Source organism: Cheilinus undulatus, linkage group 10 (genome assembly GCF_018320785.1).
Source record: "Cheilinus undulatus linkage group 10, ASM1832078v1, whole genome shotgun sequence".
Taxonomy (NCBI): Eukaryota; Metazoa; Chordata; class Actinopteri; order Labriformes; family Labridae; genus Cheilinus; species Cheilinus undulatus.
This window is the reverse complement of record NC_054874.1, coordinates 1,296,888-1,322,218: the sequence shown is the minus strand read 5'-3', so window position 1 is coordinate 1,322,218 and position 25,331 is coordinate 1,296,888. Positions and strand designations below refer to the sequence as shown.

Genomic DNA, 25,331 nt, shown 5'->3' with positions numbered 1-25,331 from the left:
TGCCACGCTGAGGAGCTGCAGGGTCTGAAATCCTTTACTGCTCGGTGTTTGAGAAGAAAAGTGGACTATTCCTTTATTAACCAGACCAGCGATATAGATAATTCAGTATTACTATATTCATTCATTGTTGTTCTAACAGGCTTTCTTCTGTAATCTCAGTCCTGATCAGGCTCTTCTCTCTGTCTTAGACATAATCTCTCATGTCACATGTGTGTTTGTGTGTGTGTTAGCTACAGGGATCTGGTGTGTGTGTTCCTATCTCTTCTATAATGAAGCCGTCAGTGTCAGCCTGTCACATTCTGCTCATTATAAAGACAGCCATGGGAGAAATTCACTTTAATCTGTCAACATTTAAATGTGGATACAGAAACAGAGATTTCCAGTTAAATCAAACTTTATAGTTTTCATAGAAGTTTGTAAAGGTGGATTTCAACGTGACTGATATCGTAGTTTTATCAGTATCAAGAAAATGAAGCTCAGAGTTAGTTCAGGCAAGACACTGTAGTCATACGGTCAGCTGATCCCAATAACCACCTCCCAGGTTCCACAGCCAATCACAGCTCTTTCTCTCAACACAGTAGCACATTTACAGATTATGTCATTCTCACTAATCTCTGCTTGCATTAATGCTGCTGCTGGCAAAGCTCCACCTCCTCCACCCCAGCCTCCTCCTTTATAGACTAAAGCTTCACCTCCTCCACCCCAGCCTCCTCCTTTATAGACTAAAGCTCCACCTCCTCCACCCCAGCCTCCTCTTTATAGGCTAAAGCTTCACCTCCTCCACCCCAGCCTCCTCCTTTATAGCATAAAGCTCCACCTCCTCCACCCCAGCCTCCTCCTTTATAGCATAAAGCTCCACCTCCTCCACCCCAGCCTCCTCCTTTATAGACTAAAGCTTCACCTCCTCCACCCCAGCCTCCTCCTTTATAGACTAAAGCTTCACCTCCTCCACCCCAGCCTCCTCCTTTATAGACTAAAGCTTCACCTCCTCCACCCCAGCCTCCTCCTTTATAGACTAAAGCTTGCTGCAGCCTCATATTCAGATTCATGCTGCTATGGATTAATTGCTTTTGAACTCATTTAATCATATTTAGCACACAATGACATAAACGTGTCTATCCATATGGGGGTTTCTAGCTGTGTGCTCTCTGAAAGTCAAACCTGCTGCTGACCCAGGGAGCATCTTTGAGCAGAGTCTGCTCTGCAGAGTAAAACTGTAGAGTCAGTTTGCAAACAAATGGAAAGAAAGGTGTCCCATTAAACTACTGTGTTTTCTTCAGAGGAGTGGTGGACTTAGCAATTTAGGGGCCCAAAGCAAAAATAGGCATGGGGACCCTCCACATCCATATTCTCCACTTTTTAAATTCTTTTTTATTTTGTTTGTTGTGTCTTTTAATCAGCTTCAACAAATGAACTCACTACAGAAACTATAAAAACATTTTTTTGTATTTTTTTTCTACAATATATTTCATTTTTATTTATTTCTGCAGTCTTCTAAAGCTGTCAGTATTTAGTTTTAAATCATCTTAAAGTTTATTTAGTTATGGCGGTGATATCTTAGCTTAATGGAGCCACTAGCACATGTGTGATAACATTCAATGATTTATAATTAGAGGAAACTATGTATAAGAAACTGTGTCGCTGCCATTCTGGAGAACTAGATCTCTGACCTCAGAAAGACTAACCTGGCTAAATAAAGGTTAAAGAAATAAAATCAGCTGAAATTTAATGCAACACAAAACCAAAAAGCAATGTGTACAAGGGCTGGAGAAAATAGAAAAAAATAAACTTTAACCTGCTGTCATGTTTTTAGTGAAGATGATGAGCTCTAGCTGCTAACTACTGTAATGACCTGTTATATTTTTCATTGCTATGTATAAAGGTAAAAGCAGAAATATCTACATGTATTGCATCAATTAAATTAACTAATAAATAACATTGTTTGACTTTTAGAGCAAACTTTGACACTAAAACACTGGAGAGTTGTTTCAGGGCTCCATCTCCACTATTAAACGGCTGATTTAGCCTCAGTGGGCCACTAGATGTCACTGTTTTTCCTGAGAATGAAACCTTCATGCTCTGAACATTACCGCTCTATCTTTAACTCTTTATTCACCGCTTACAACCATCGCCACACAATCCCAGTCCAACACGTCCACCTCAAAGACCTCCAGCCTGGTCTAACGACAAAGCTGGCTCCTACAGGGACGGACGTTAGAACTAAAAACACACGAGTTCTGACCGTCCACTCAGCTGTCTGGGTTAGCAGGAATGAGACATTCAAAGGTGTAGCGGAGACCTGACACCTCCAACATCTGAGAGTGAGTAAAACACGATCTAGACCAGTGGTTTTCAACTGGTGGGTCCGGACCCAAAAGTGGGTTGCGGTGCTGTTTTCAGTGGGTCGGGAGTGTATCTGGAAAAAATGATGGCAAGAGGGATTTTGCCGGGCTCCCTCAGGTTGGCCCAGAAAGCTCTCCCTTATGGACGGCTCTGAATATTAGAATTAATTTGCATGTATCCGAATTTTGCAAAAATTCAGTACCATGCATCCCTAAGAAGAACAGTAGCTGCTTCATCTCTGACTGACGGTAGATGTTTTTACTCCAAATACCCTCTAAAGCCCCCGTGCATTATGCTAACCTCTGCTACAAACTAATAATGATCAGTAATATAATAATAAACAGTCCATGTAGACAGCAGCCCGCTAACTGCTCTACAGCAGACTACCTGTAGTCAAATCCAGGCCTACAGAAATGTGCCTGATCATAAATGATGAGCAGCTCTACAGCAGACTACCTGTAGTCAAATCCAGGCCTACAGAAACGTGCCTGATAATAAATGATGAGCAGCTGATGATCGGCCTTCAGTGGCACAAACACACCCTGCTGTTCTTAGATAACCTCATCTATTCTGCACCAGCACACTGCCTGTCCTCCTTCTCCTTAAACCAATCTCTCATTCTCTGGGTGCATTTGTCTGTCTGCTTCTGCATGCCAGCACTCACAGGCTGTGCTGGACCCACACAGATAAACACACAGGCTCTCCGCTCACTGCCAGTCTATCTACCACAGAGGAGCAGGAGCATGTGTGTGAGCGTGAGCATGCACGAGTGTCTGAAAAAGATGATAACATTTTTGGACTCCAACAGCAGTACCTTTTCTTCTAAGTTGCTATGGTAACAAGAAGACCAGAGAGTGAGCGAGAGAGAGAGAGAGAGAGAGAGAGATGGATAGAGAGACCCCCAAGGACAGACACAGACTCATAGAGCAAACATGCCTTCTCACCACCTCCTTCACTGTCTCAGACAAAGGCTGGACCAGCCAATTATGCTGCCCTGGCACGCCGAGGGTTAACGGCTGCACGGTGTCTATGCAGCGCTGAGACCTTGAGCCATTCGGTCCTGGCTCCAACCACAGCGCGCCATTATCTGGTATGAGGGGCAAGGACTGTTGGTGTTCAACCGTTAACATGCAGAGAAGAGGACAGAGAGACTACTACCAATACTACTACAACCACTACTACCACTACTACTACTACTAATGATAATACTACTACTACTGTTACTACTATTACTACTACTACTACTAATGATTTCAATAATAATAATAAACATGCAGAGAGGAGGACAGAGAGACAGTACTACTACTACTTCTACTAAAAATAATAATAATAATACTAATACTACTATTAATAATCACGATAATAAAAAAAACACATGCAGAAAAGAGGACAGGGAGACTACCACCAATACTACTACGACCACTACTACTACTACTACTACTAATACTACTGCTCCTGTTACTACTGTTACTACAACGACCACTACTACTACTACTACTACTACTACCACTGTTACTTCTATTACTACTACTACTCCTAATGATTTAAATAATAATAATAAACATGCAGAGAGGAGGACAGAGAGACTACTACCAATACTACTACGACCACTACTACCACTACTACTACTGTTACAACCAATACTACTACTACTAATAATAATAATACTACTGCTCCTGTTACTACTGTTACTACAACGACCACTACTACTACTACTACTACTACTACTACTACTACTACTGTTACTACTATTACTACTACTACTACTACTAATAATACTACTACTACTGTTACTACTATTACTACTACTACTACTAATGATTTCAATAATAATAATAAACATGCAGAGGACAGAGAGACAGTACTACTACTACTTCTACTAAAAATAATAATAATAATACTAATACTACTATTAATAATCACGATAATAAAAAAAAAAACACATGCAGAAAAGAGGACAGGGAGACTACCACCAATACTACTACGACCACTACTACTACTACTACTAATTATAATAATAATGATATCAATAAAAATAATAATACACATGCAGAGAAGAGGACAGCGAGACCACTACTATGACCACTACTACCACCACCACTAATACTAAAACAAATACTACTGATAAAAATAATGATTATAATAATAAACATGCAGAGAGAACAGCAGGACTACTACCACTACTACGTACACTACTACCAATAATAATAATAATGATAATAATAATAATAATAATAAAATACTGGTAAATATCCAGGCAAACTCCCAAAAACATCCAAACAAATTCTATAAAATTCACAAATATATTCCAAAAACAAAACAAAAAACAAAAAATCCAGGAGAATGACAGAAAATTCCCTCAATCATCCAAACAAATTCCATAAAAATTACAAGTATATCCAAAAAAAAAAAAATAAATAAATAAATAAATAAATCCAGGAAAATTCCCCCAATCATCCAAACAAATTCCATAAAATTTACAAGTATATTCCAAAAAATTCCCAGGAAACTGACAGAAAATTCCCCCAAACATCCAAATTCCCTAAAATTTCAATAATTATTATTGGAAATGTCAAAGGACAGCCTCCCCCAATTTCGATCTAATCCCCAAAAATGTAATAACAAATTTCACAAATTTCCAAAAAAAATAAAAATAAAAATAAATAATAATAAAAAACAAAATCCAAATCAAATTTCTACCAACTACTAATGAAACTCTCCAAAATATCTGACTAAATCCCCAACACATCCATGAAAACACTGGAAAATATCCAGGCAAACTCCTCAAAATTTCCAAACATATTCCATAAAATGTACAAATATATTCCTCCTCCATCAGAAAATCCCCCCAAAACAGCCAACAAATTCCACAAAATTCCATTAAAACTCCCAAAGATTTCATTGCAAATTATCTCAAAATTCCAGTCAAACACTTAAACTTTAATGGACATCCTGGACTATAACCTCTAAATTCTAGTAGCGCTGTAGTGAGGCCAGAATGTGATGTCCTCATTCATGCAGGCTAATGAAAAACTAAACACAGAGGGATTGGTGAGGACGGCTGTGTCACGGCTGCCTGAGGGCGCAGGAACATCTTCCTGTCATCTCTGCAGGTTTCTCTGAGACTCAGCTCAGGACAGATTCACTGACACTAGTGGGTTAATTATTTAATGTGACTGTTTCTGTTACAGCTCTGAAACACATCCATCCATGAGTGGTCAGTAACAACGCTGCTGTCTCTGCAGTCATCCTCCTCATCAGACTTCCTCTTCTCTCTCTGAGTTAATGTCAAAGATGGCTGCTGGCATTAAGAGGAGCTGTTAACCTGGAGCTCTGTTCAGAAGATCGCCACCAGCCTCAGAATGAAAATAAGAACACGGAGGAAATGTTTGCAGGAATGTGTGGGAAATCTCAGATTACATAACTGTCTTTAGCACAGGTTCTTTTCCTACGCAGCGGTCCAGGTTTAGAGGAACGAGGCTACAGTTCAAGACTCAACAGGTTTTTATTATTAACAGAAAAAGACTCAGAATAGCTCAGAATAACACACGTTTACAGAAGAAATCAGAGGATTCAGAGGTTTGACTGAAAACATCACTGGTATCTGCCTCATCTAAACCCTGGAACAGTGACTCAGAGGGGTTTAGTGGTTTTTGATGGTCCGTCTGTCTGAGCAGGACCTGAAAGTCCAGGAGAGGGTCTGAAAGGATGGCAGGTGGTTTCTGGTAGACCATCAGGTACCTGAGTGATAATCTGAGGATGTTTTATACAGTAGATCCATAGACCAGCACTCTGAGATCTATCAGGGTGAAAATGTCAGATAAAGAGCTGGAAATCAGCCCCAATCACAGATAAATACAGAGACTTCTGAGGAGGCTTCACTAACGGCCACCATGACAGCAGCAGCATCTAACAGTGGGTTTGAGTTAACTGCATTAATTAAAACCCTTTTTTCTGCTCCTGACTTTATAGATGGAGACCTTCCTGCTCACTGACTGAAACCTCCTCCTCCTCCTTCTCCTCCCTGTCTGAGCCGCTGTCAGACGTTTGTGCTGTGATGGTTTGACTCAGAATCAGAGGAGAGTGGGTCTCCAACGCAGCTGGTGTATCTGCTGAAGGTGTTTGAACCAGCGTCCTGGTTGTTGCATGTCCAGACAGACAGCAGCAAGTCATGATGCAGGACAAATCTGCATGAATTTGCAGTGCTCCCATATCAAAAACAACAAAAGTTTGCATGGCTGAGTTCTGAGGCCTTCACAGAACAGCTGTATTTAAACTGAGACTAGATCACACACAGGTGGACTCACTGGCTGACGTCAGAAGGTCATTGGTTGACCTGGATTTTATTTGTGGGTATCAGACTCTGGTAACCTGGAAAAGCTTCAAAAGGAAACGTTTGAGAAAAGGCAGAGGCTTTGAAAAAAAACTCGGAGTATGATTGGGTGAACGTTCTGTCTGTCACATCTCTACGGGCCAATCAGAGCATCAAAACACGTGACAAGCTGCGCGTGCACAGCTACCAACAACGCGAAACATGGCGACTGTAGACATGTCAGTACTCGACTTTTGTTGTTTTTGAAAAGAAAACAACTCACTGCTGTTCTTTGTTCTTCTTTTAACGAAGAAATGTCGTCAAGTTCTGATAAAACTGGCGCTTTAGCAGCATCCACGCTAATCTCTTCCTCCATAACTGCACCAGCTCTTGCTGCTGCTTGTTTATGTCACGACTCTGCTGCGCCTGAAAGTACGGCCCCTCGTTGCTGATTGGTCCCATCACTTTCTAACCACACCCAAACAGTTCAGATGGGAGCTTTGCAAGATGGATTCACCAGTAAAAAAAAACAAGGAAACAGGCGTAGCCATCTGCTTTGCAAGGTTAAGACTCTAGGGGGCTGAAAACTTTTGCACACCACACTTCTCAGATTTTCATTTGTAAAAAAATTTGAAAGCTATGTTAAATTTTCCCTCCACTTCACAGTTATGTGCCACTTTGTGTTCGTCTATCATGCAAAAATCCCGATAAAACATATTCACGTTTGTGGTTGTAACATGAAGAAATGTGGAAAACTTCAGTGGTATGACTACTTCTGCAAGCCACTGTAGATGAGGAGGACACGATAAAGAGAACTTTAAGGATGTTATCAGAAGCATCAGTGAGGATACCAGACATAAATCATAGTCAGAGCAGCTCATCTAAATATGCATTTGTTCAAATTCCTGTAGAAAACTCACCTTTAAGGCCCATTTATGCTCAACGTTAAATACGAATCCGGATACAAATGAAGCCTTCTGCCCTGCTCTGTGTTTATTTCGTTCATATTTCTGCACGTTTCCATAAAACTTACAGATACGGACCAAACGGAGCAGAATCACCAGAAACCGCGGGGGCAGTGTTGCCGTCACTGGCCGATACGTAGCTCTAGTGAGACACAAAAAAGAAATAACAACGGCGGAACTTTTTGAGGAAAGGTTGTTCGACTTGGCCTCCAATTTTGTCTTTTATGCAAGAGGTACATTATCAATACCTCCTCCACAGCCGCCATGTTTGTTTTTGAGTTTGTTGTTGTCATAAACTTTTGACTCTGCGCTGCCCCCCCACCGGTAACATCGTTTGAAAATGACGTATACATTTTCGTACGTAAAGGGAGTATAAATGGGCCTTTAGCATGCACACACCTTTCTGGGCAGGATCCTGAACTGAAAACCTGAATTAGAATGAACGACCCTCGTAGTCCCAGAATGAGCAGCAGAGCAGAGACTGTCCTCAGACTGCTCTCTGTAAACACAGATTAATGCCACTGCAGCTGACTTTATCCATCATCGTCTGCTTGTGAGGCAGACTTCATGAAACTCAAACACAGAAGTCCATCAGACACACAAAACACCACCGCAGGATCAATACACACTCAGGCCTGCAGACAGTTTACCTCTCATAGTTAGACAGCAGTCAGGCCCACATCTTCAAAATGTCAACTTTTTCTCCACCGGCAGATAAAAACACTCTAAAGCTTCCAGAGAATCCTCACTAAACCACCATCCCCTCCATCAGCAGGTTCATGAAGCCTCACTGAAGCATCAGGTCAGCCAGCACAGGTCTGAATGGAACCCTGGGAGTTCTACGCAGGGCTGAAACCATTCCTAATGTAAGTCACTGGATAAAAATAATTCTGTTTGAACTGGTGCATATATGTCAGTGGTTTAACTACAGAGTCACAGTGTGCTGTGATTCATTCAGACTGGTGTTAATGTGGTACGATCCTCTTCTCTCTGCTGTTTCTGTAATGGGAGGTAAAGTTGATGCAAGGTGTCAAAATTAAAATACAGACGGGCAAAAAGAGCACACACCCGTATGTGTGTGTGTGTGTGTGTGTGATCACTGAGGGTAAAAACAGCAGAAAGTATTCTGCAGCTCCTCACACCACATCCGACCAAGCTCAAACCAAAAATACAACAGCAGCATTTAAAATAAATGATTGTGTTTCATACATCAAGGCTAGAAAAGTCCATGAGTTAATATCAGCAGTTTTAATCGATGGTTGAGAACATTTCAGCGGTGGCCAGGAGTCCCTCAGCTTAGTTTTGTACAAGAAAATAAAAAGCAGCTGTTAAATTTGTTAAATCTGGGCTCATTTATGTCATTAATACTAAGAACTGTGCCTGCGCTTTCCTCAATCCCACTCCCTCTGGATGTCTGACCATTACCGCTCTCTCCTGCAGCGTATGCCATCCACTCCCGACCGCACCTGCACCAGGCCTGTCCTGATCCCACCAGCAACCGGCACAGATTCTGACAATCCGTGTTAAATATTCAGAACAACCAACAGTGAGTTTGATTAAAGGAATGGTAATATTAATGTGTTCATTTCAGCATCACTCAAAGATTCTCCCTGAATGAAGGACAAAACCACAACATCCTCATCATAACTGTGCCACACATGGATGAAAGATCAGCTGAGAGTCTAAAACTCCTTAACTCCTGGTTATGGTTGGTAACAGAAATGTTAAAGTTCGATGTACCGACCTTATTAACAGATTATTCATTTTAAAGTCTACAGAGATGGAACTGTTTCCTGATCTCTGGAAAGTTTATGCATCATAAAAACTTCAGCACTTACAGACAGTAGAATCATCTCGACTCTGTGAACACTGTGCTGTTACTGTTACCATTAGAGAGATACCATTAGACACAATTTCAAAGAAAACAGTGAATCCGTTGTGCCTTTTCCTAATAAAACTGCTTAAAAGGACATTTTTGAGAGCTGATGTTCTCAGTTTTTAGAAAGTCTTTTTTGTTGGGCACATTTAGAAGTTTATTGCGCGGAAGCTGCTCCTTTTTCCCAGGTGCAATAAGACTAACTTGCATGGAAAGGATTTGTTTTGTCCAAATAACTGCATGATGGCTCAGCATCTCTGTACACTGGTGCGTATGTGCGGTGATTGGCCTACGACACAATAAGGGGAGCATCAAATCTGTCTCTTTGGACTAATTTACAAGGTTTAAGGACACATAATTTATTGTGGAGGTTTAACAAAGAATCACACCGCTTGTCTGCACAGAGACAGACACAAATACTAACATGTTTACTTAGTACAACCAACAAATAACAGCTAAAAAATCATGATTTCTAACACTGGCGTGTGACACGTCTCCTGTGTTGTCTTGTCTAATAAGAGCACAGAGAAGTGCTTTAAAGAGAGCTGACTTTAATCGGGGATCAGGGGTATATAAATACGTGTCCCTGTGGGTGTGTTTCAACAGTCCAGTTATTTCCAGCTCCATCACTTCCTCTCTCAGTCATAAAGAAAAATCAAAGTCATGAATGATCAGGGGACTAAAATATAATCCATTTATCTGTCAAAACCAATAAATGAAAAAACGTAAAATGGTGCCCTTTTTTCGTTTTCAACCAAAACAGAAAAACTTTTTTTTTTTTCTTTCTGAACAAAAAACGAAAAACAAAAAACCAAAATCAAATAATGGCCCGATATTGGTTTTTGGATTTTTCCTTTTGCCATTTTAGGTCTGGAAATGAAGAAACAGAAGCACATGACCATGAGGTAAATGGACTCCCTACCAAAATAAAATCCTAACTTATAAATTAATAATAACAAAAACATAAGTTACGTTAAAAAGCACTTTTATTTTTGAACAATGTTACAGTGGTTATTATATACACCATTAGGCTCATTATGATAATTTCAGGAAATAGAAATTTAAAAATATATTTATATAAAAAAATAATATTGCATGGCCATGAGAAATTATATATATATCTTAATCTTTTATTTTGGTAGGGAGTCCATTTATCTCATGGTCAAAAGGCAAAAGGAAAAATCCAAAAAACAATATCAGGCTGTTATTTGATTTCGATTTTTTTTGTTTTGCGTTTTTTTGTTCGGGGGGGCGGGGGGTCGTTTTTGGTTGAAATCAAAAAAAAGGGAAAAGGGCACCATTTTTTGTTTTTTCTTTCATTTACTGGTTTTGACAGAAAAACAGATTATACTTTAGTCCCCTGACCATAAACCCACTGTAGTTTCTGTCTTTCAGCATCAGTTTAAGACTGAAGGCTATCTCCTCTTCAGTATTGGTGTGGAGTGATGGTGTTTCATTTAATCTCGGAACTCAAAAATTCCAAGCAGCCAGTCGGATATGTCTTCAAAAATGTGCCCTGGACACGGAATTATGATTCAGACGGTCCGAGCCCCAGTTAGGAACTCCTACTGAAGTGAAATTGAAGTGAAAGGCACTACAATTTTGGATTTGACATAAAATCTGTACATATTTATGATTTTTTAATGGTTCCAGTTTCAAACCAGTAAACCCATGAAGTCTTCAGAGAGGAAAAAAGAACAACTGGAGCAACGGTGTGGCAGGCAAATCAACACAGACAGACAGACAGACAGACAAGGCACTAATTCTAGTAGTAAGATGACTGATTACTGCAGCCCTGTATGTTAGAATACAGCAGTTAAAGCTGTCTTGTCCTCAGAGCAAAACAATAGCAGACAGTCAGCATGAATACATGAACTATGACGCCATAAATCTCCAAAATAAAGGATGAGGAGGTTTGGGAAAGAGGACATTCACATGTCGACTGTACAAAAAAGAAAATATTTTCATAATTTTCAAGCACAGCATCTGCGGTTCATATTCCAGTGAGGAGATGTTATAGGTCTACGTTTAGAGTGTATGCTCATAAAAATCTCACAGAGGAGCCATGAAACTCACAAAGGAGGCTGCCAAGAACCCAGACAAAGACAAGAACGACTGACTAATACATTCACTGGAGACTGAAACAGACTTTCTGAGAGAGGAGAAGCTCTGAGTGGAACAGAAAGTGGATCTCTGTGATTTAACGGCTTACACACTGAGAAATTGTCTGTCTGGAGGTAATAGAGCCTCAGACGTAAAGGTGAGGAGCTGACCTGAATCCATCTTCTTTTCTGAAAAATGAGAGCGACTTTAGAAAAGGACGAGTCAGAATGAAACAGGAGGGAGTGGTAGAAAGAAGTGGGCCGATGAATAGAAACAGATGGAGGGCATGTTGATGAAGGAGGGGGTTAATTCTGTTTAAACAGTTCTAAACCTGAGAGACAGAGAGAGACAATAACACTGAAGGTTTAGAATTAAATTCTCTGAACTGAACTGTCTCCTAAAAAGCAAGGCTGGAATAAAGATTATTATTAAACCCTCCAAAATAAACTGCTGCAGCAGTTTTAAAAATAACTCCTCATTATTGCACCATCATTCTAACCGACAGAAGCTGAAATAACAGAATACTACAGGTATGTTCATATTGAGCTTGTATACTTCTGACTGCTCAGAGTACTATTACACCACAGTTCACACTCACCCATCTCTGATCCCATCCCATTCATAGAACCACAGGCGTCTGACATAACAGTGTGAGTGACAGCCTCATTCATTCATGTCTCTAACTCCTCTTTTTATTCAATTTCAACTATATTCAGTGAGCTTAAGCATAAAATCACACATTTTCTTTGCCAAAGCAGTGCACAAATAAAACTATCTTATTATTGTATAATTAGCAGCATGTCTGTCTGTGTTGATTTGCACGCCACACGGTCACTCCAGCTGTCCTTGAAACCTTTTTGGGTGTACTGGTTCAAAACTGGCATCATTAAAAAAATCATAAATATGTACATATTTTCTATAAAGTCCTAAAAAAGTTTTGCCATGTCATCATTCAGCTGTGTTACATTTACCTGGGAAGCCAGATGTCAGAGCTGCTAATGTCGTATTGTCAGAGAAAATGACAGAGCTGGAAAAAAACGGACTTGAAACACGTCCACAGGGAAACGTATTTGGTTGAGCTCATGTGAGAGGTTGTATATGCCAGGCATAACTAATCATTCATCTCTTTCTCCTGTATTGCATTTATCACAGTTTTTTCCTTTTTCGGTGAAAATGGTTTAATTTTTAGTTGTTTATGTGCACTAGCATTTGTCGTTTGATTCTTTTGTTAGTGTTAAGCGGAGTACACACATAAGGATTTTCTAAATCTTAAGAGATGTTTTATCTGTTACAGACCCCACACATGAAGATAAAAAAATCAGGCACTGAACAGTTTTGATCGTACTGTGTGCGGTGTGCTCTGATAATCTGAATACAGCACACCACACACATCATGACTCTGTCCCACCATCGTTCTAGAATCTCATCATCCAAACCAGAAATCTCGCGTGATCTAACAAAAACGAAGAAGAAGAAACATAGCAACAGCCGGAAAACACAACACGATATGGAAGAGGACATACAAGAAGAGGGAATGATGGTGTTCTTGGGACTATTTTTAATGGAAAAATCACAAACTGAAAAAAAGAAAAAAAGACTGTGGAGAAAATCCTGGAGACAGCGCGAACACGGACTTTATAGTCTACTGGGCGAGCTAGAGGTGAGTTGTTGTCAGTCAGCTCGCTTCTTGATTGGCTATATTCCGTTCCACGTCACAATTCACAGAGTCATGACTCAGGAGTTGTCAGCTTTCCCCACACACAAAGATTTTTGGTCGTAAATATTGAACAAGTTTAAAATTTACGATCATCAGCCTTGACGATCGGGGCCGATTATCGGGACAAATTCACTCTTAACACACCTCAGACCACAGGATAATCTTATAGGATAATCTTGTAAGACATAAGATAATTGGATGTTTACCGTGCTTGGTCGGGAAGGGGGAAAATCGGGACAAAAACAGCCCAATTATCTTTATGCGTGTACCCCGCTTTGACAAGAAAATAATGGTAAAAGTTCATTTAGAGCTTTGTTTATAAGCCTTGACTTTTTGGGGATCGGTTGCTTCAGCCTAGGGCTGCAGGGAGGAGAGTTTGCGCTCTTTTTCTCTGTTACACTTTATACAGACGAGTGAAGAAAGCAGTCACGCGTTTTTCCTGGTTCTTTACTCATTGCTAATGTTCCCTTTTTGAGGGTACAGCACTGATAGACCTGCTCCATGACCCGCAATCAAGGTCAGCTTCTTTAAAGCTTTTCATGCACATTAAACAAGATAATTCAGTAGATGTGTCACACGTTGGTGTTAGATTCATTCACTGAGAAATCACGGTTTCGTGGCTGTTTTGTCAGCTGTAGTCGCCGGTGCTGCATAAAGACGTTGAATACGTGTCTTTCTCTGCGTAGCCAACATCACACTGCACATGGTGTGTGATTGCTTGTTAAAGCTCCACAAAAAATTGCATGCAGTAAAACTTTGTAAATAAGTCAAAAGGCACAGCTTTAATGCTCCCCTTATTCTGCTGTTGACCTATCACTGCAAACACGCACCAGTGTGCAGAGACGCTGAGCCATTATGCTGTCCATGCAAATTAGCCTTATGTCATTAATCATTTACTGATGAAGACGGTAACAGCACAGCTTTAATAGAGTAGGGCTGAGTCTCCTGTCTGTGAGAGCTGATGGAAGTGAGCTGCAGTTTTTATGAAGCACAAACTTTCCAGAGATCAGGAAACAATTCCACCTCTGTAGACCTTAAAATAATAAAAGAGTCCTACTCAGGCCTCTAGTTGTATAAAATAATAGAAATAAACTAGAATACAGTATTATGTTCAGTCTCTATATATTGTCAAAGGCTGATGGTCAGATAGGCCACGTACAGGCAGCACTGCTGTAAACGCTGTCAGCTGTTTTAAAGATGAACATTTTATACAACAGAGAATGATTCAAACTGAACACAGTTAGCTAGAAAAGGGGGATTAAACAAAAATCGTCTTGCTCTGCATGCATTCTAAAATCAAAATAGTAAAAATGAGACTTTAAGACTTTTCATAGCCTTAATTTTCCAATGTAAAACTTTCTAAGCCTGTTCGAGGATCCCTGTCTTTAAGTGATGCAACACCATAAATAATCTAATAATCTAACACTCTGCTGGTGCCGGCTGGTCACTGAGTTTAATGAGGAATCATCTCAGAACAAGCTCAGGTGTTCTGTGTCTGGCGAAGTCCAGGCGAGACCTTGGTGTTTGATGCTCTCGTCTCGTCCTCAGAGGTAGAGACAGGCTCTTTCACGCTTTCTCTGTTTGCATTAACACCACTAAAACCTCTCCCTGTCATTTCCTCATCATCTGCATTCTCTCTTCCTGCCGTCCTGTGAGTTTCTTATGTGAAGTTCCCTGAAAGCTGCTGTAGCAGACGGGAGCTCGTTTGTTTCAGCATTCTGATTCTGATTTAGTTTTTCCCTCTCCCATCTAATCACCTGAGATTTTTACGCTAATCTCTCTGGGATTACTTTCAGACACGCCTAATCGTGTCCCATTCCCTTCATCTATTTAAGGTGAATGAGTATTTTTGCTCTTCATCAGTGACGGCTCCCATGGATCAATGATCCATTACACGGCACATTCAGGTGTGTCCAGCTAATCTAAAGGTGTGTGGCTCCTTCGTTCAGATGTTCTGTTGTTCTTGTTAGACCGTTCTAAAGCGGCTCTCTGTCAGTCCGGCCATGCTCCTGTGATGATTGGATCTCTGTTTGTTTCAGTAAATAAGAGCATTAACAGGGTTAAGAAGCAGAAAACACATCTGAGAATAAGGACAGAATCACTGATTGTTGATTGTAGAGCTTGACTGGATTTGATATGATTCTGATTATCACAAAGAATTATGATTGCTGGAGTTGGGGTGCATCCTCAGTTTACTGTATCTCTGCTGAGGCCTGAGACAAACGCATCCATGCAGATTTTACATAATCATTACAGTCATATACAGTGTGACGGCAGAAGGCAGCAATCATAAAACTGCACGATGCAGCCCTAGCACACGTCTCTGCTAAAAACAAGCTGGTACTCAGACCGGGAACAGAGACTGTGTTTATCTACAGCAAGCAGGATAAAGGTACGGGATTATTTAAGGTTCCTCCAAACAGCAGACAGTCCGGAGTTCATCTGAGTCATGACAGCTGTAAGAAGGTAAAACACTGCAGCAACACCAACCTTCACTGACCCACGACACCGGGTTTATTAGCAGTTAGCATCAACAGCTAGGCTAAATGGGCTAACCAGTGTCATCCAAACCAGCACTGAATGACACTGTAAACTCAAAGTTTCCCTCAACTTCTGATCAGGAGGTCATAAGCAGCACTTTAGGTTTATTTAAAGACAGGAGCTGGACAGCAGAGTTGATAACAGCTCCAGGCAGCTGCTGCAGGCAGTGTTGGTAATGCTGTTCAATCCTCAGTCACAATGGTGCTGTTTGATGCATAACTAAAGCAAAGTGTGGCTAACATTAGCAGCTAGCTACATCAGCCTTCGTTCCTCTTTGCAGATCAATATCGTGCTTTGATATGTGATCTCTGTTGTGGCCTCTGTATCGTGATACGTATGGTATCGTAGCCTCTGTATCGTGATACGTATTGTATCATAGCCTCTGTATTGTGATATATATCGTATTGTGAGGCGGGAGAAATACCCAGCCCTATCCCTAGTAGCTAGAGGTGGAGTTTAGTTTTACTGCATATCAGTAAACAATGGCAACCAGCAGATCGATTAGCTAAGACTCAGCTAGCAGTACTTTGATCAGAACAGGACATTTCTTTTTAAAGAAGAGCAGACAGCCACACTGGAAGATTTCCTTGGTAGTACAGATGTTTCTGCTCTTCTCCTGGCTTCAGAGAGAGATTATTTCCCTGGCTCCACTGACAGTGAACAACCAGAACAGCGGCCTGTTGAGCTAGCATCATGCATTACTCCCTGGAGCTCTGCAAGGGCTGACAATTTGGGAAAATAATATAATTGCTTTTTTTCTCCCAATATTGCAAATAAGTATGCGATTCGTTTTAGGTTCCTCATTATGTGCATTTTTCAACAACACAATAAAAAATCTTTCTATATTAAAATCAGCATGATATTAACTTAGAGTAGGGATGAACAATTTTGAAGAAAACACCTCTGATTATAGAGATTCATATTGCAAATTTGTTATGGATTCCTGCATCTAAGGGAGTGATCATTTCATGCTGCTCTCATTTTGTCTGAGAAAAAAATTTTAAAAAAGAAAGAAAAGTAGAATTTTTATTAACTAGGCCCAAAAAAGACAAGTGAAAGTTTGCATTATGTCAAGCATAACATCTCTGCTGCAGAAAAAAATCAGCTGGTATCTTTTTGTAGTTCAATGAAGAACCATCAGGGAAGTATTTGCAGACATCTTCATGGTTCTCCTGTCAATAAAGCTGTCTACATCTAAACCAGCTCTGTATCCTTTCTCTCCCCTCTTTATCTGTTTCTGAGTCTTGATGCCTCTTTATAAGCGCTGTAGAAAATAATTTGTCACAGACTAGCCTCCGTGTCGACGATGACCTTTTCAAACCACCCGCTAAATCGGCCTCAGCTGGAGAAGCTTCATCATCAGACCCCTCCACCTTGCTCTGACCTCCTCAGCGGCATCTCTTTTTCAAATCTACTTCTATTATTGCTATTTAAATTCAGAGTCAGAGTTTAATCTACTCCAATGTTAGGCTAAACAGCCGCAGCTTCATCTCAGCTCAACCATTCAGCCGGAAACCATCCAGAGTCTCTGTAATAACCCCGGCACAGACAAGCACCACGCTGTGGTAACAGGGACCGCCTCACACAAAAGCTCTGGACAGGACAGCGGGGTCATGGAGCAGACAGAGGATAGGTGGGGAAGCAGGTACAGCAACAGGTAGGCGGTCGGGGATGCAAATATTCCAACAGGGCAACGTTACTCAACCCTGCTCAACCAAAGAGTCAGACTGTTGAAAAAAGCCTTTGCAAGAGCCACAATGTAAGTGGTGAAAAAATGGCAAAAACTGATTAAAGTGGCAAATAATGGTCAAACAGTGGCAAAAAAGCGGCAAAGTAGGTATATAAATGGAAAAAAGTGGGTGAAAAGTGGAAAAACAGAGAAAAAGTGGCAAAATAGGGCAGAAAGTGGGAAAAATGGGTGAGAAGTTACAGAAAAGTGAGTGACAGGTGGCAAAACATGGCCAAAAAACAGCAAAAACTAGAAAAGGACTCAGAGAGCGCAGATCTCCGCCATTAGCCCTATCTCCCAATAGTGACGAATCCTTTAAAAACATTCCTTGATCCAGACAGTGATCCAGATCACTCCCAAAATCTAATGTGCCGATTAGTTCCTCCTTGGTGGGGTGGAGACACAGTGAGGCAATAGCATTGGCTTCACTACGTGTGGACTGTCATGGCGGAAGCACCCATGGTCTCACTGGATGACTGAAAGTCATGGCAGAGGGTGAATATTCCTCTATTCCTCCCAGCATTGTGAGTATTCTCGCTACAGTTCGCTGTCTTTCTCTCTGTTACGCTCCGACTCATCTCCTCGACCGGACGTGCGTCTTTCAAACTCTCTAAACTCCAAAACTTTGAATAAAAACACACCCACAAATGCTGCTGGGATTGAAGTTACTCATGTCTGCCATCTCCTGGTGTAAAGTGGTAACAGAGCAGACCTCTGCCATTAGCCCTATCTCCCAATAGTAAAGAATCCTTTAAAAAAACTCCTGGATCCAGACAGTGATCAGGATCACTTCCAAAATCTAATCAGTTCTTCCTTATGCCATTTCTGACATTTCCTGAAAATCCGTCCGTGATTTTTTGAGTTATGTTGCTAACAAACAAACGAACACACCTGATCACATAACCTCCTTGGCGGAGGTAAAAATGAGTGTAAACGGGACTAAAATGGGCAAAAATGTGGGGAAAATGGTCAAAAAGCAGCAAAGAGTGGCAAGAGTGCTGGAAACAGTTGCATTTAATGGTAAAATACAACTTAAATGGGCAAGAAGTGGCAAAAAAAGGGAAAAAAATTGCAAATAGCAAAAAGCAGGATAAAAGGCAAAAAACTGGTGGCAAAAATGGGATAAAAGTTGTAAAAATGGGCAAAAGGTGGCTAAATGAAATGGCAAAAGTGGGCTTAAAGCAGTAAAAATGGAGTAAAAGTTACAAAAAAAATTTGCAAATAAGGGCAACGGAATTATGCAAAAAAATAAAGGTAGAAATTTAAAGCCAACTGTATTAATGTGGGGATTCAAACTGATTAATGTGACTGGCAATGGACAATTTCTGAGGTCACAGTTTCCCTTTTTTTTAAGATTTTCTGAGGGAATTATATTTTAAATGACGACATAAAAGAGCCACGAATCACACGCTGAGTATCACGGCAGTACGGCATTACTACTAAAGATCCTGATTATCTAGGAATAACCTCCTAAAGTCTGTGTTTGGTGGGACACGTTAGCACTGGAAAAGTCCATAATTTACTGACATTTTTAAACACAGAGGCCGCGCATTGCCACTACAGTCGATGTTAAATCCTGTTAAAGGTTGTTTACGTCCCGCAGAAGTCTGGATGAACACAAACAGTTAATCAGCAGAACAGGACGCTTACACTCAGACTAAACATCCTGGAAGATGCCCTCTTTATGTCACGTTAAATATATTTTTATCTCTGAAACATGCGGCGGTTATCTCCTCATTCACACGTGTAATCAGCTCTAATGAACTCCTTACACGGGTTAACTGATAACCATTTAGCATCAATTAGCATGCTAGCAGTCTCCCTCCTGATTCTCTGCCATGATGATTTAGCTACACGGTGAGCAATTACTACAACGCCGCCACCTTCAATGAAGGCTCTTTGAAATAATACAAAGCCTTCTGATCTCAGAGAATACGCTCAAGGAGAGGAAGAGGAGGAGGAGGGGCAGCCAGAGAGGAGATGAAAGTCCTTTTCTTCAGGAGGAGCAAACCGACGGTGTTGGATTCATTCAGATTTAAAAACAGCGTGAAGACTTTCAGGATTGTTTTCTCACTCCTGTCTTTCCCTTAAAGGGAGAATCCAGCGTCAGGCCTGAGCCACAAATCAGAGAGCGAGTCTGTGGTTCCAGCTTGTGTCAGCTTTCAGCCCAAAAAGGATGAAGAACCTGAGAACACGGGCCTTCTGAAATACATCTGCTGGGAATCTCAAACTCCTCACATTTAAATGAAGTGAGGTGTGTGTGACGGTGACGCAGTGTCCCAGAGCTGCAGGACAAGACCGTTAACGCAGATCCAACACGTGCTGCACCGTTAATTAGCCCACACATCCCAGTCCTGGTTCCTCTGGATCATGGAGCGAAGGCTCACTCTGTAGTCTTCAGTTTTCCTGAACTGAGGGTTTATCTCGACTCTTTCTACAACATCTCTGTCAGAACACCGTCTCTGACCGTGAAGCCTGAGTACAGAAACGAGGACCTCAGTCCAACCTCAGGGACCGTCTCTGAAAGCTTTCTGTTTCTGCAAACGTGAAACTCCTCTGAGGAGTTAGCGCCATCAGTATTCTGCTTTTCAGGCACAATAACAACAACCTGAGTGTCACACAAGTTCAGTCAGAGACAATCAGAGCAACTAAACCATCAAAACACAGACAATCACAGGAAATCACTTAAACCCACAAAATCCCTGAGAAAAGATACCAACTCACTGATGAGTTCAGGTACCTCTGTAATTCTCTAATTCAGTGCAGCGCTGCCAGTGCCCTGGTGGCCTTTTTAGTACTCTCACCCCTGACCCTCAAACATCCTGAGAGCACCCCTGCTAGCGCCACCAACATGGAAAAGATGACTGTATTCAAATTAGGTCTGGGCAGTTAATCACAGAATAGATTAAATCACAATATGGCCTGCTGCAATTTTCAAATCGCAGAGGTGGCAATATTTCTTTAACTTGAAATGTGTCAAAATACCAGTTTAATAAATCAGCAGCAGAGATTTTATGCACATAATGCAAACATTGGTCAAATGTTTGCATTATGTGCAGTTTCAAGTTTTTATAATGGTTTTCAAAAACCCTCCTTTTCCTGTTTTACATGTTTTTCTTAATCAAAATAAGTGACATTAAATGATAATGTCCTTAAAGCTAATGACATCACATTTGCAAAAATAGTTAGCTCATTATAAATAAAACTGATGAAGTCCAGCATTACTTCATGAAAGTCATACTCCAGCTGTGATCAGCTGGTAGCCAGCCTCACCTCCTCCACCCCAGCCTCCTCCTTTATAGACTAAAGCCTCACCTCCTCCACCCCAGCCTCCTCCTTTATAGACTAAAGCCTCACCTCCTCCACACCAGCCTCCTCCTTTATAGACTAAAGCCTCACCTCCTCCACACCAGCCTCCTCCTTTATAGACTAAAGCTTCACCTCCTCCACCCCAGCCTCCTCCTTTATAGACTAAAGCCTCACCTCCTCCACCCCAGCCTCCTCCTTTATAGACTAAAGCCTCACCTCCTCCACCCCAGCCTCCTCCTTTATAGACTAAAGCCTCACCTCCTCCACCCCAGCCTCCTCCTTTATAGACTAAAGCCTCACCTCCTCCACCCCAGCCTCCTCCTTTATAGACTAAAGCCTCACCTCCTCCACCCCAGCCTCCTCCTTTATAGACTAAAGCTCCACCTCCTCCACCCCAGCCTCCTCCTCTATAGCTTTAAAGCAGGGATGTCAGACTCAATCACAACAGGGCTGAACTCTGGATGTGGGTCTAACCTGAAGGCCTATCTGGGTAACAATTTCTCATAAACTGTCAACCTCATCTTCACCGGTACCAAATTATAGGGGGGAAAAAAACGTAACAATGATTTTGAGATTTAGAAAAAGTCAAAAGTTAAAATCATGATCCTTAACAGTTAAAGAACTGAAAAAAATCATGAGTTTAAGAGGTCAAAATATAAGTTAAAAAATGTAACATTTTGAATTGAAAAAATCAATAATTAGGATTAAAAGTTATGTTTAGGAGTTGAAAATGTAAAGTTATGAGAAAAAAATCCAAATCAAAAGTTTAGAAGGTCAAAATATAAGATAAAACTCTTAATAATAAGTTTGCGGTTAAAATTAAAAGTAAGGCGATGGAAATGTCACAATGTAAGATACAATTCAATTTCATGAGTTTAAAATTTCAAAATATGGCTTAAAAATTTAAATTGTGGATCTTAATGTTCAAAATATGAGATAAAAAGCCCAAACTATGGGACGTGCCGGTGGTCGAATCTGGCCTTTTGCACCATTTCCTGCATGTCTCTCCCTGCTCTCTTCCCTGTTTCTGAATCTATCCACTGTCCTCCTATCTCTAATAAAGGCACTAAAAAGCCCAAAAATAAATCTTTTTTTTTTAAAAAGCCGAAACTATGACTTTAAGTCAGAATTTTGAGATGCAGATTAGAAAATATGAAATGAAAACACAAATTTATTTTCCTACGTTTCTGACTTTTTATCAGATTATTTTAACTCTATTTCTCATTCTTCTGACTTAACAGGGATATTTTCAGTCATCAAGGTTAAGTTTACATTGTCTTACTGGAGGAAGTCTGCAGACCTCATACTGGTGGACCAGTTATAATAAAAATATGATCTGGTGGGCCGGGTACAGTCATGGACGAAAGTATTGCCACCCCTGGAATTTTTCCAGAAAATTCACCATTTCTCCCAGAAATTGTTGCAATTATAAATGTTTTTGGTAAACATGTGTTTATTTCCTTTATGTGCATTGGAGCAACACAAAAAATCTGAAGAAAAAGACAAAATTGACATAATTTTACACAAAACTCAAAAAAGGTCCAGAGAAAATGATTGGCACCCTCAACTTAATATTTGGTTTCACACCCTTGGAAAAAAATAAGTGAAACCAAATTTTCCTCTAACCATCAACAAGCTTCTTACACCTCTCAGCTGGAATTTTGGACCACTCTTCTTCTCCAAACTGCTCCAGGTCTCTCAGATTTGAAGGGTGCTTCTTCAACAGCAGTTCTGAGATCTCTCCATAGGTGTTCAATGGGATTTAGATCTGGACTCATTGCTGGCCACTTCAGAACTCTCCAGCTTTGTCTCCAACCATTTCTTGGTGCTTTCTGAGGTATGTTTGAGGTCATTGTCCTGCTGGAACACCCATGACCTCTGACCCAGACCCAGCTTTCTGACACTAGGCCCCACACTGTGGCCCAAAATCTTTTGATAGTCTCCAGATTTCATGATTCCTTGCAGACAGTCAAGGCACCCAGTGCCAGAGGCAGCAAAACAACCCCAAAACATCCTTGAAGCTCCTCCATGTTTGACTGTAGGTACTGTGTTCTTTTCTTTGTAGGTCTCATTCTGTTTTCTGTAAACAGTAGAATGACGTGCTTTTCCAAAAAGCTCTACCTTAGTCTCATCTGTCCACTAAATGTTCTCCCAGAAGGATTGAGGCTTACTCAGGTACATTTGTGCAAACTCCAGTCTGGCTTTTCTATGTCTCTTTGTCAGCAGTGGGGTTCTCCTGGGTCTCCTGCCATAGCGCTTCATCTCATTCAGATGACCACGTATGGTCCCAGCTGACACTTTTGCACCCTGAGTCTGCAGGACAGCCTGAATCTGTGTGGAAGTTGACTGAGGATGTTTATCCACCATTCCAACTATCCTGTGTTGCATTCTTTTGTCAGTTTTTCTCTTCCGTCCACGTCCAGGGAGATTAGCCACAGCTCCATGGTTATAAACTTCTTGATTATATTACACACAGTGGACAAAGGAATCTCAGGATCTCTGGAGATGGTCTTTAACCTTGAGATTGTTCATATTTTTCCACAGTTTTGCTTCTCAAGTCCTCAGACAGTTCTGGGCTCTTCTTTCTCTCCTCCATGCTTGGTGTGACACACACAGACACACAACACAAAGGTTGAGTCAACTTTTATACTCTAACTGGCTTCAGGTGTGATTTCTAGATTGCAGCACCTGTTACTGCCACAGGTGAGTTTAAATGAGCATCACATGATGAAATAAAATGATTTACCCACAGTTTTAAAAGGGGAAGATCATTTTGTCTGGCCCATTTTTTGAGTTTTGTGTAAAATTATGTAAATTTTGTCTTTTTTCTTCTGATTTTTAGTGTTGCTCCAATGCACATAAAGGAAATAAACACACGTTTACCAAAAACATTTGTAACTGCAACAATTTCTGGGAGAAATGGTGAATTTTCTGGAAAAATTCCAGGGGTGGCAATACTTTCGTCCATGACTGTACGCAAGATTAACCCAAAAATAATCGCATATTTAACCGCAATATTTGGGGAAAAATCGTAATTAGATTATTTTTGCAGATGGTTCAGCCCTGATTCTAATAACTGGGGTCAAAGGTGAATGTTGTTTTAATTTTCCTTGTAGAGGAGGTCTACGCTGTCTTCAGTCACACACTGATGCATTCAATCCCAGGAGGAACTTTCAGGTTCTGCTGACGTTCTAGTGAACTTCTGTGTCCATGTCTGATCGATCACCAACACCTGTACAACTCACCTTAACTCTGAGAGCCTTCCCACACTTCTGTTACCTAACAGAGACTGACCTCATGCCACAGCTCTGGTATCCAGACTCCAGGATCCAGAACCGTTCCCTAAAACCCCAGCAGGCTGAAAAAGCGGCGTTCCTCTGAGACTGAGCAGACGTCAGCAGCTCTGGGCTGACAAAGACAGACGGAGGGCTCGGTGTGGGTCTGCCTTTCCTTAAAAACCACCTAAACCAGTGACGTGAGCTCAGAAGCAGGTATGCCATGTCCGTCCATTCATCGCCCCCCCCCCCGAACTCCCGGTAGATCAGCAGGCGGTGAACCGGGACTTACCATGGCTGCTCGATCTCCCAGTCTCTGAAGAAGTCGAACTCAAACAGATCCATGTCCTCTCCTGCTGCTGCTGCTGGTGGGTACGGTCCAAGGCTGGTGCTACGTGGTTCTACATGGGCTACCTACTGACTCAGAGAGGAGAGGAGAGGAGGCACGAGCGGCGACGTGGTCGACAGACAGGAGGGAGGGCGCGCGCACCAACACAAACACAGATCTGTACAAACAGAGCGAGGAGAGCTGGAGACACAGAGATATCCCAGCAAACACCAGACCACTCATATCTACGGATATCTGACACACAGGATCCTGGGAAATCACCACGGAAGATATTTCTTTAAAACGTGTATTGTTTCAGCTGTTAGGGTCAAATATAGATCAGTATTTCCCAATGAATCATGGACACGTTACAGTTTTCTGCATCTAATCTTTCAGAGCATCAAAACTGACTTTAATATCAGACAAACCGGAGTAAATACTAAAGTCAGTTTTTAAATGATGGTTTCATCTATTAAGGGAGAAAATCCACCCAGACCTACCCGGCCCCCTGTGAAAAACACACTGCCCCCCTTATTAAATCATGAATTTACTAAATCACATTAAATCACATTTTTATAAAGCTGAGTTAGTCTGACTATCCACACCCAGACCTGATCACTGCCAGACCTGTTGGATCCCTTAACTAGAACCTGTCTGACAGAGAAGCAGGCTATAACAGCTGTTTTCAACATGGGGGTCGGGACCCCTATACGAGTCGGAAGACACTAAGAGGGGGTCGCCAGATGCCTTCCAAAACACAAGGAATATTTTCAAATAAATTCAAATTGACTAATTTTTTTTTATCAAGTGAAATTGTCATTTGGTGGTTATGC

At 41.1% G+C, this 25,331-nt stretch overlaps 1 protein-coding gene across 5 annotated transcripts in view; it reads right to left on the bottom strand.

Moving 5' to 3' along the window:
- Positions 1-24,574, bottom strand: part of aff2 (AF4/FMR2 family, member 2) — an 81,108-nt gene extending 56,534 nt beyond the window's left edge. For 4 of the 5 annotated variants that reach the window (XM_041798266.1, XM_041798262.1, XM_041798267.1 and 1 more), the window contains exon 1: positions 24,463-24,574. In XM_041798266.1, the coding sequence (XP_041654200.1) occupies positions 24,463-24,515 (53 nt within the window). In that variant the 5' untranslated portion in view covers positions 24,516-24,574. Of the gene's footprint in view, positions 1-24,189; positions 24,231-24,462 lie in introns of those variants that run through there. The other variant, XM_041798268.1, reaches the window with a different exon arrangement.
- Between the last annotated feature and the right edge of the window lie 757 nt (positions 24,575-25,331).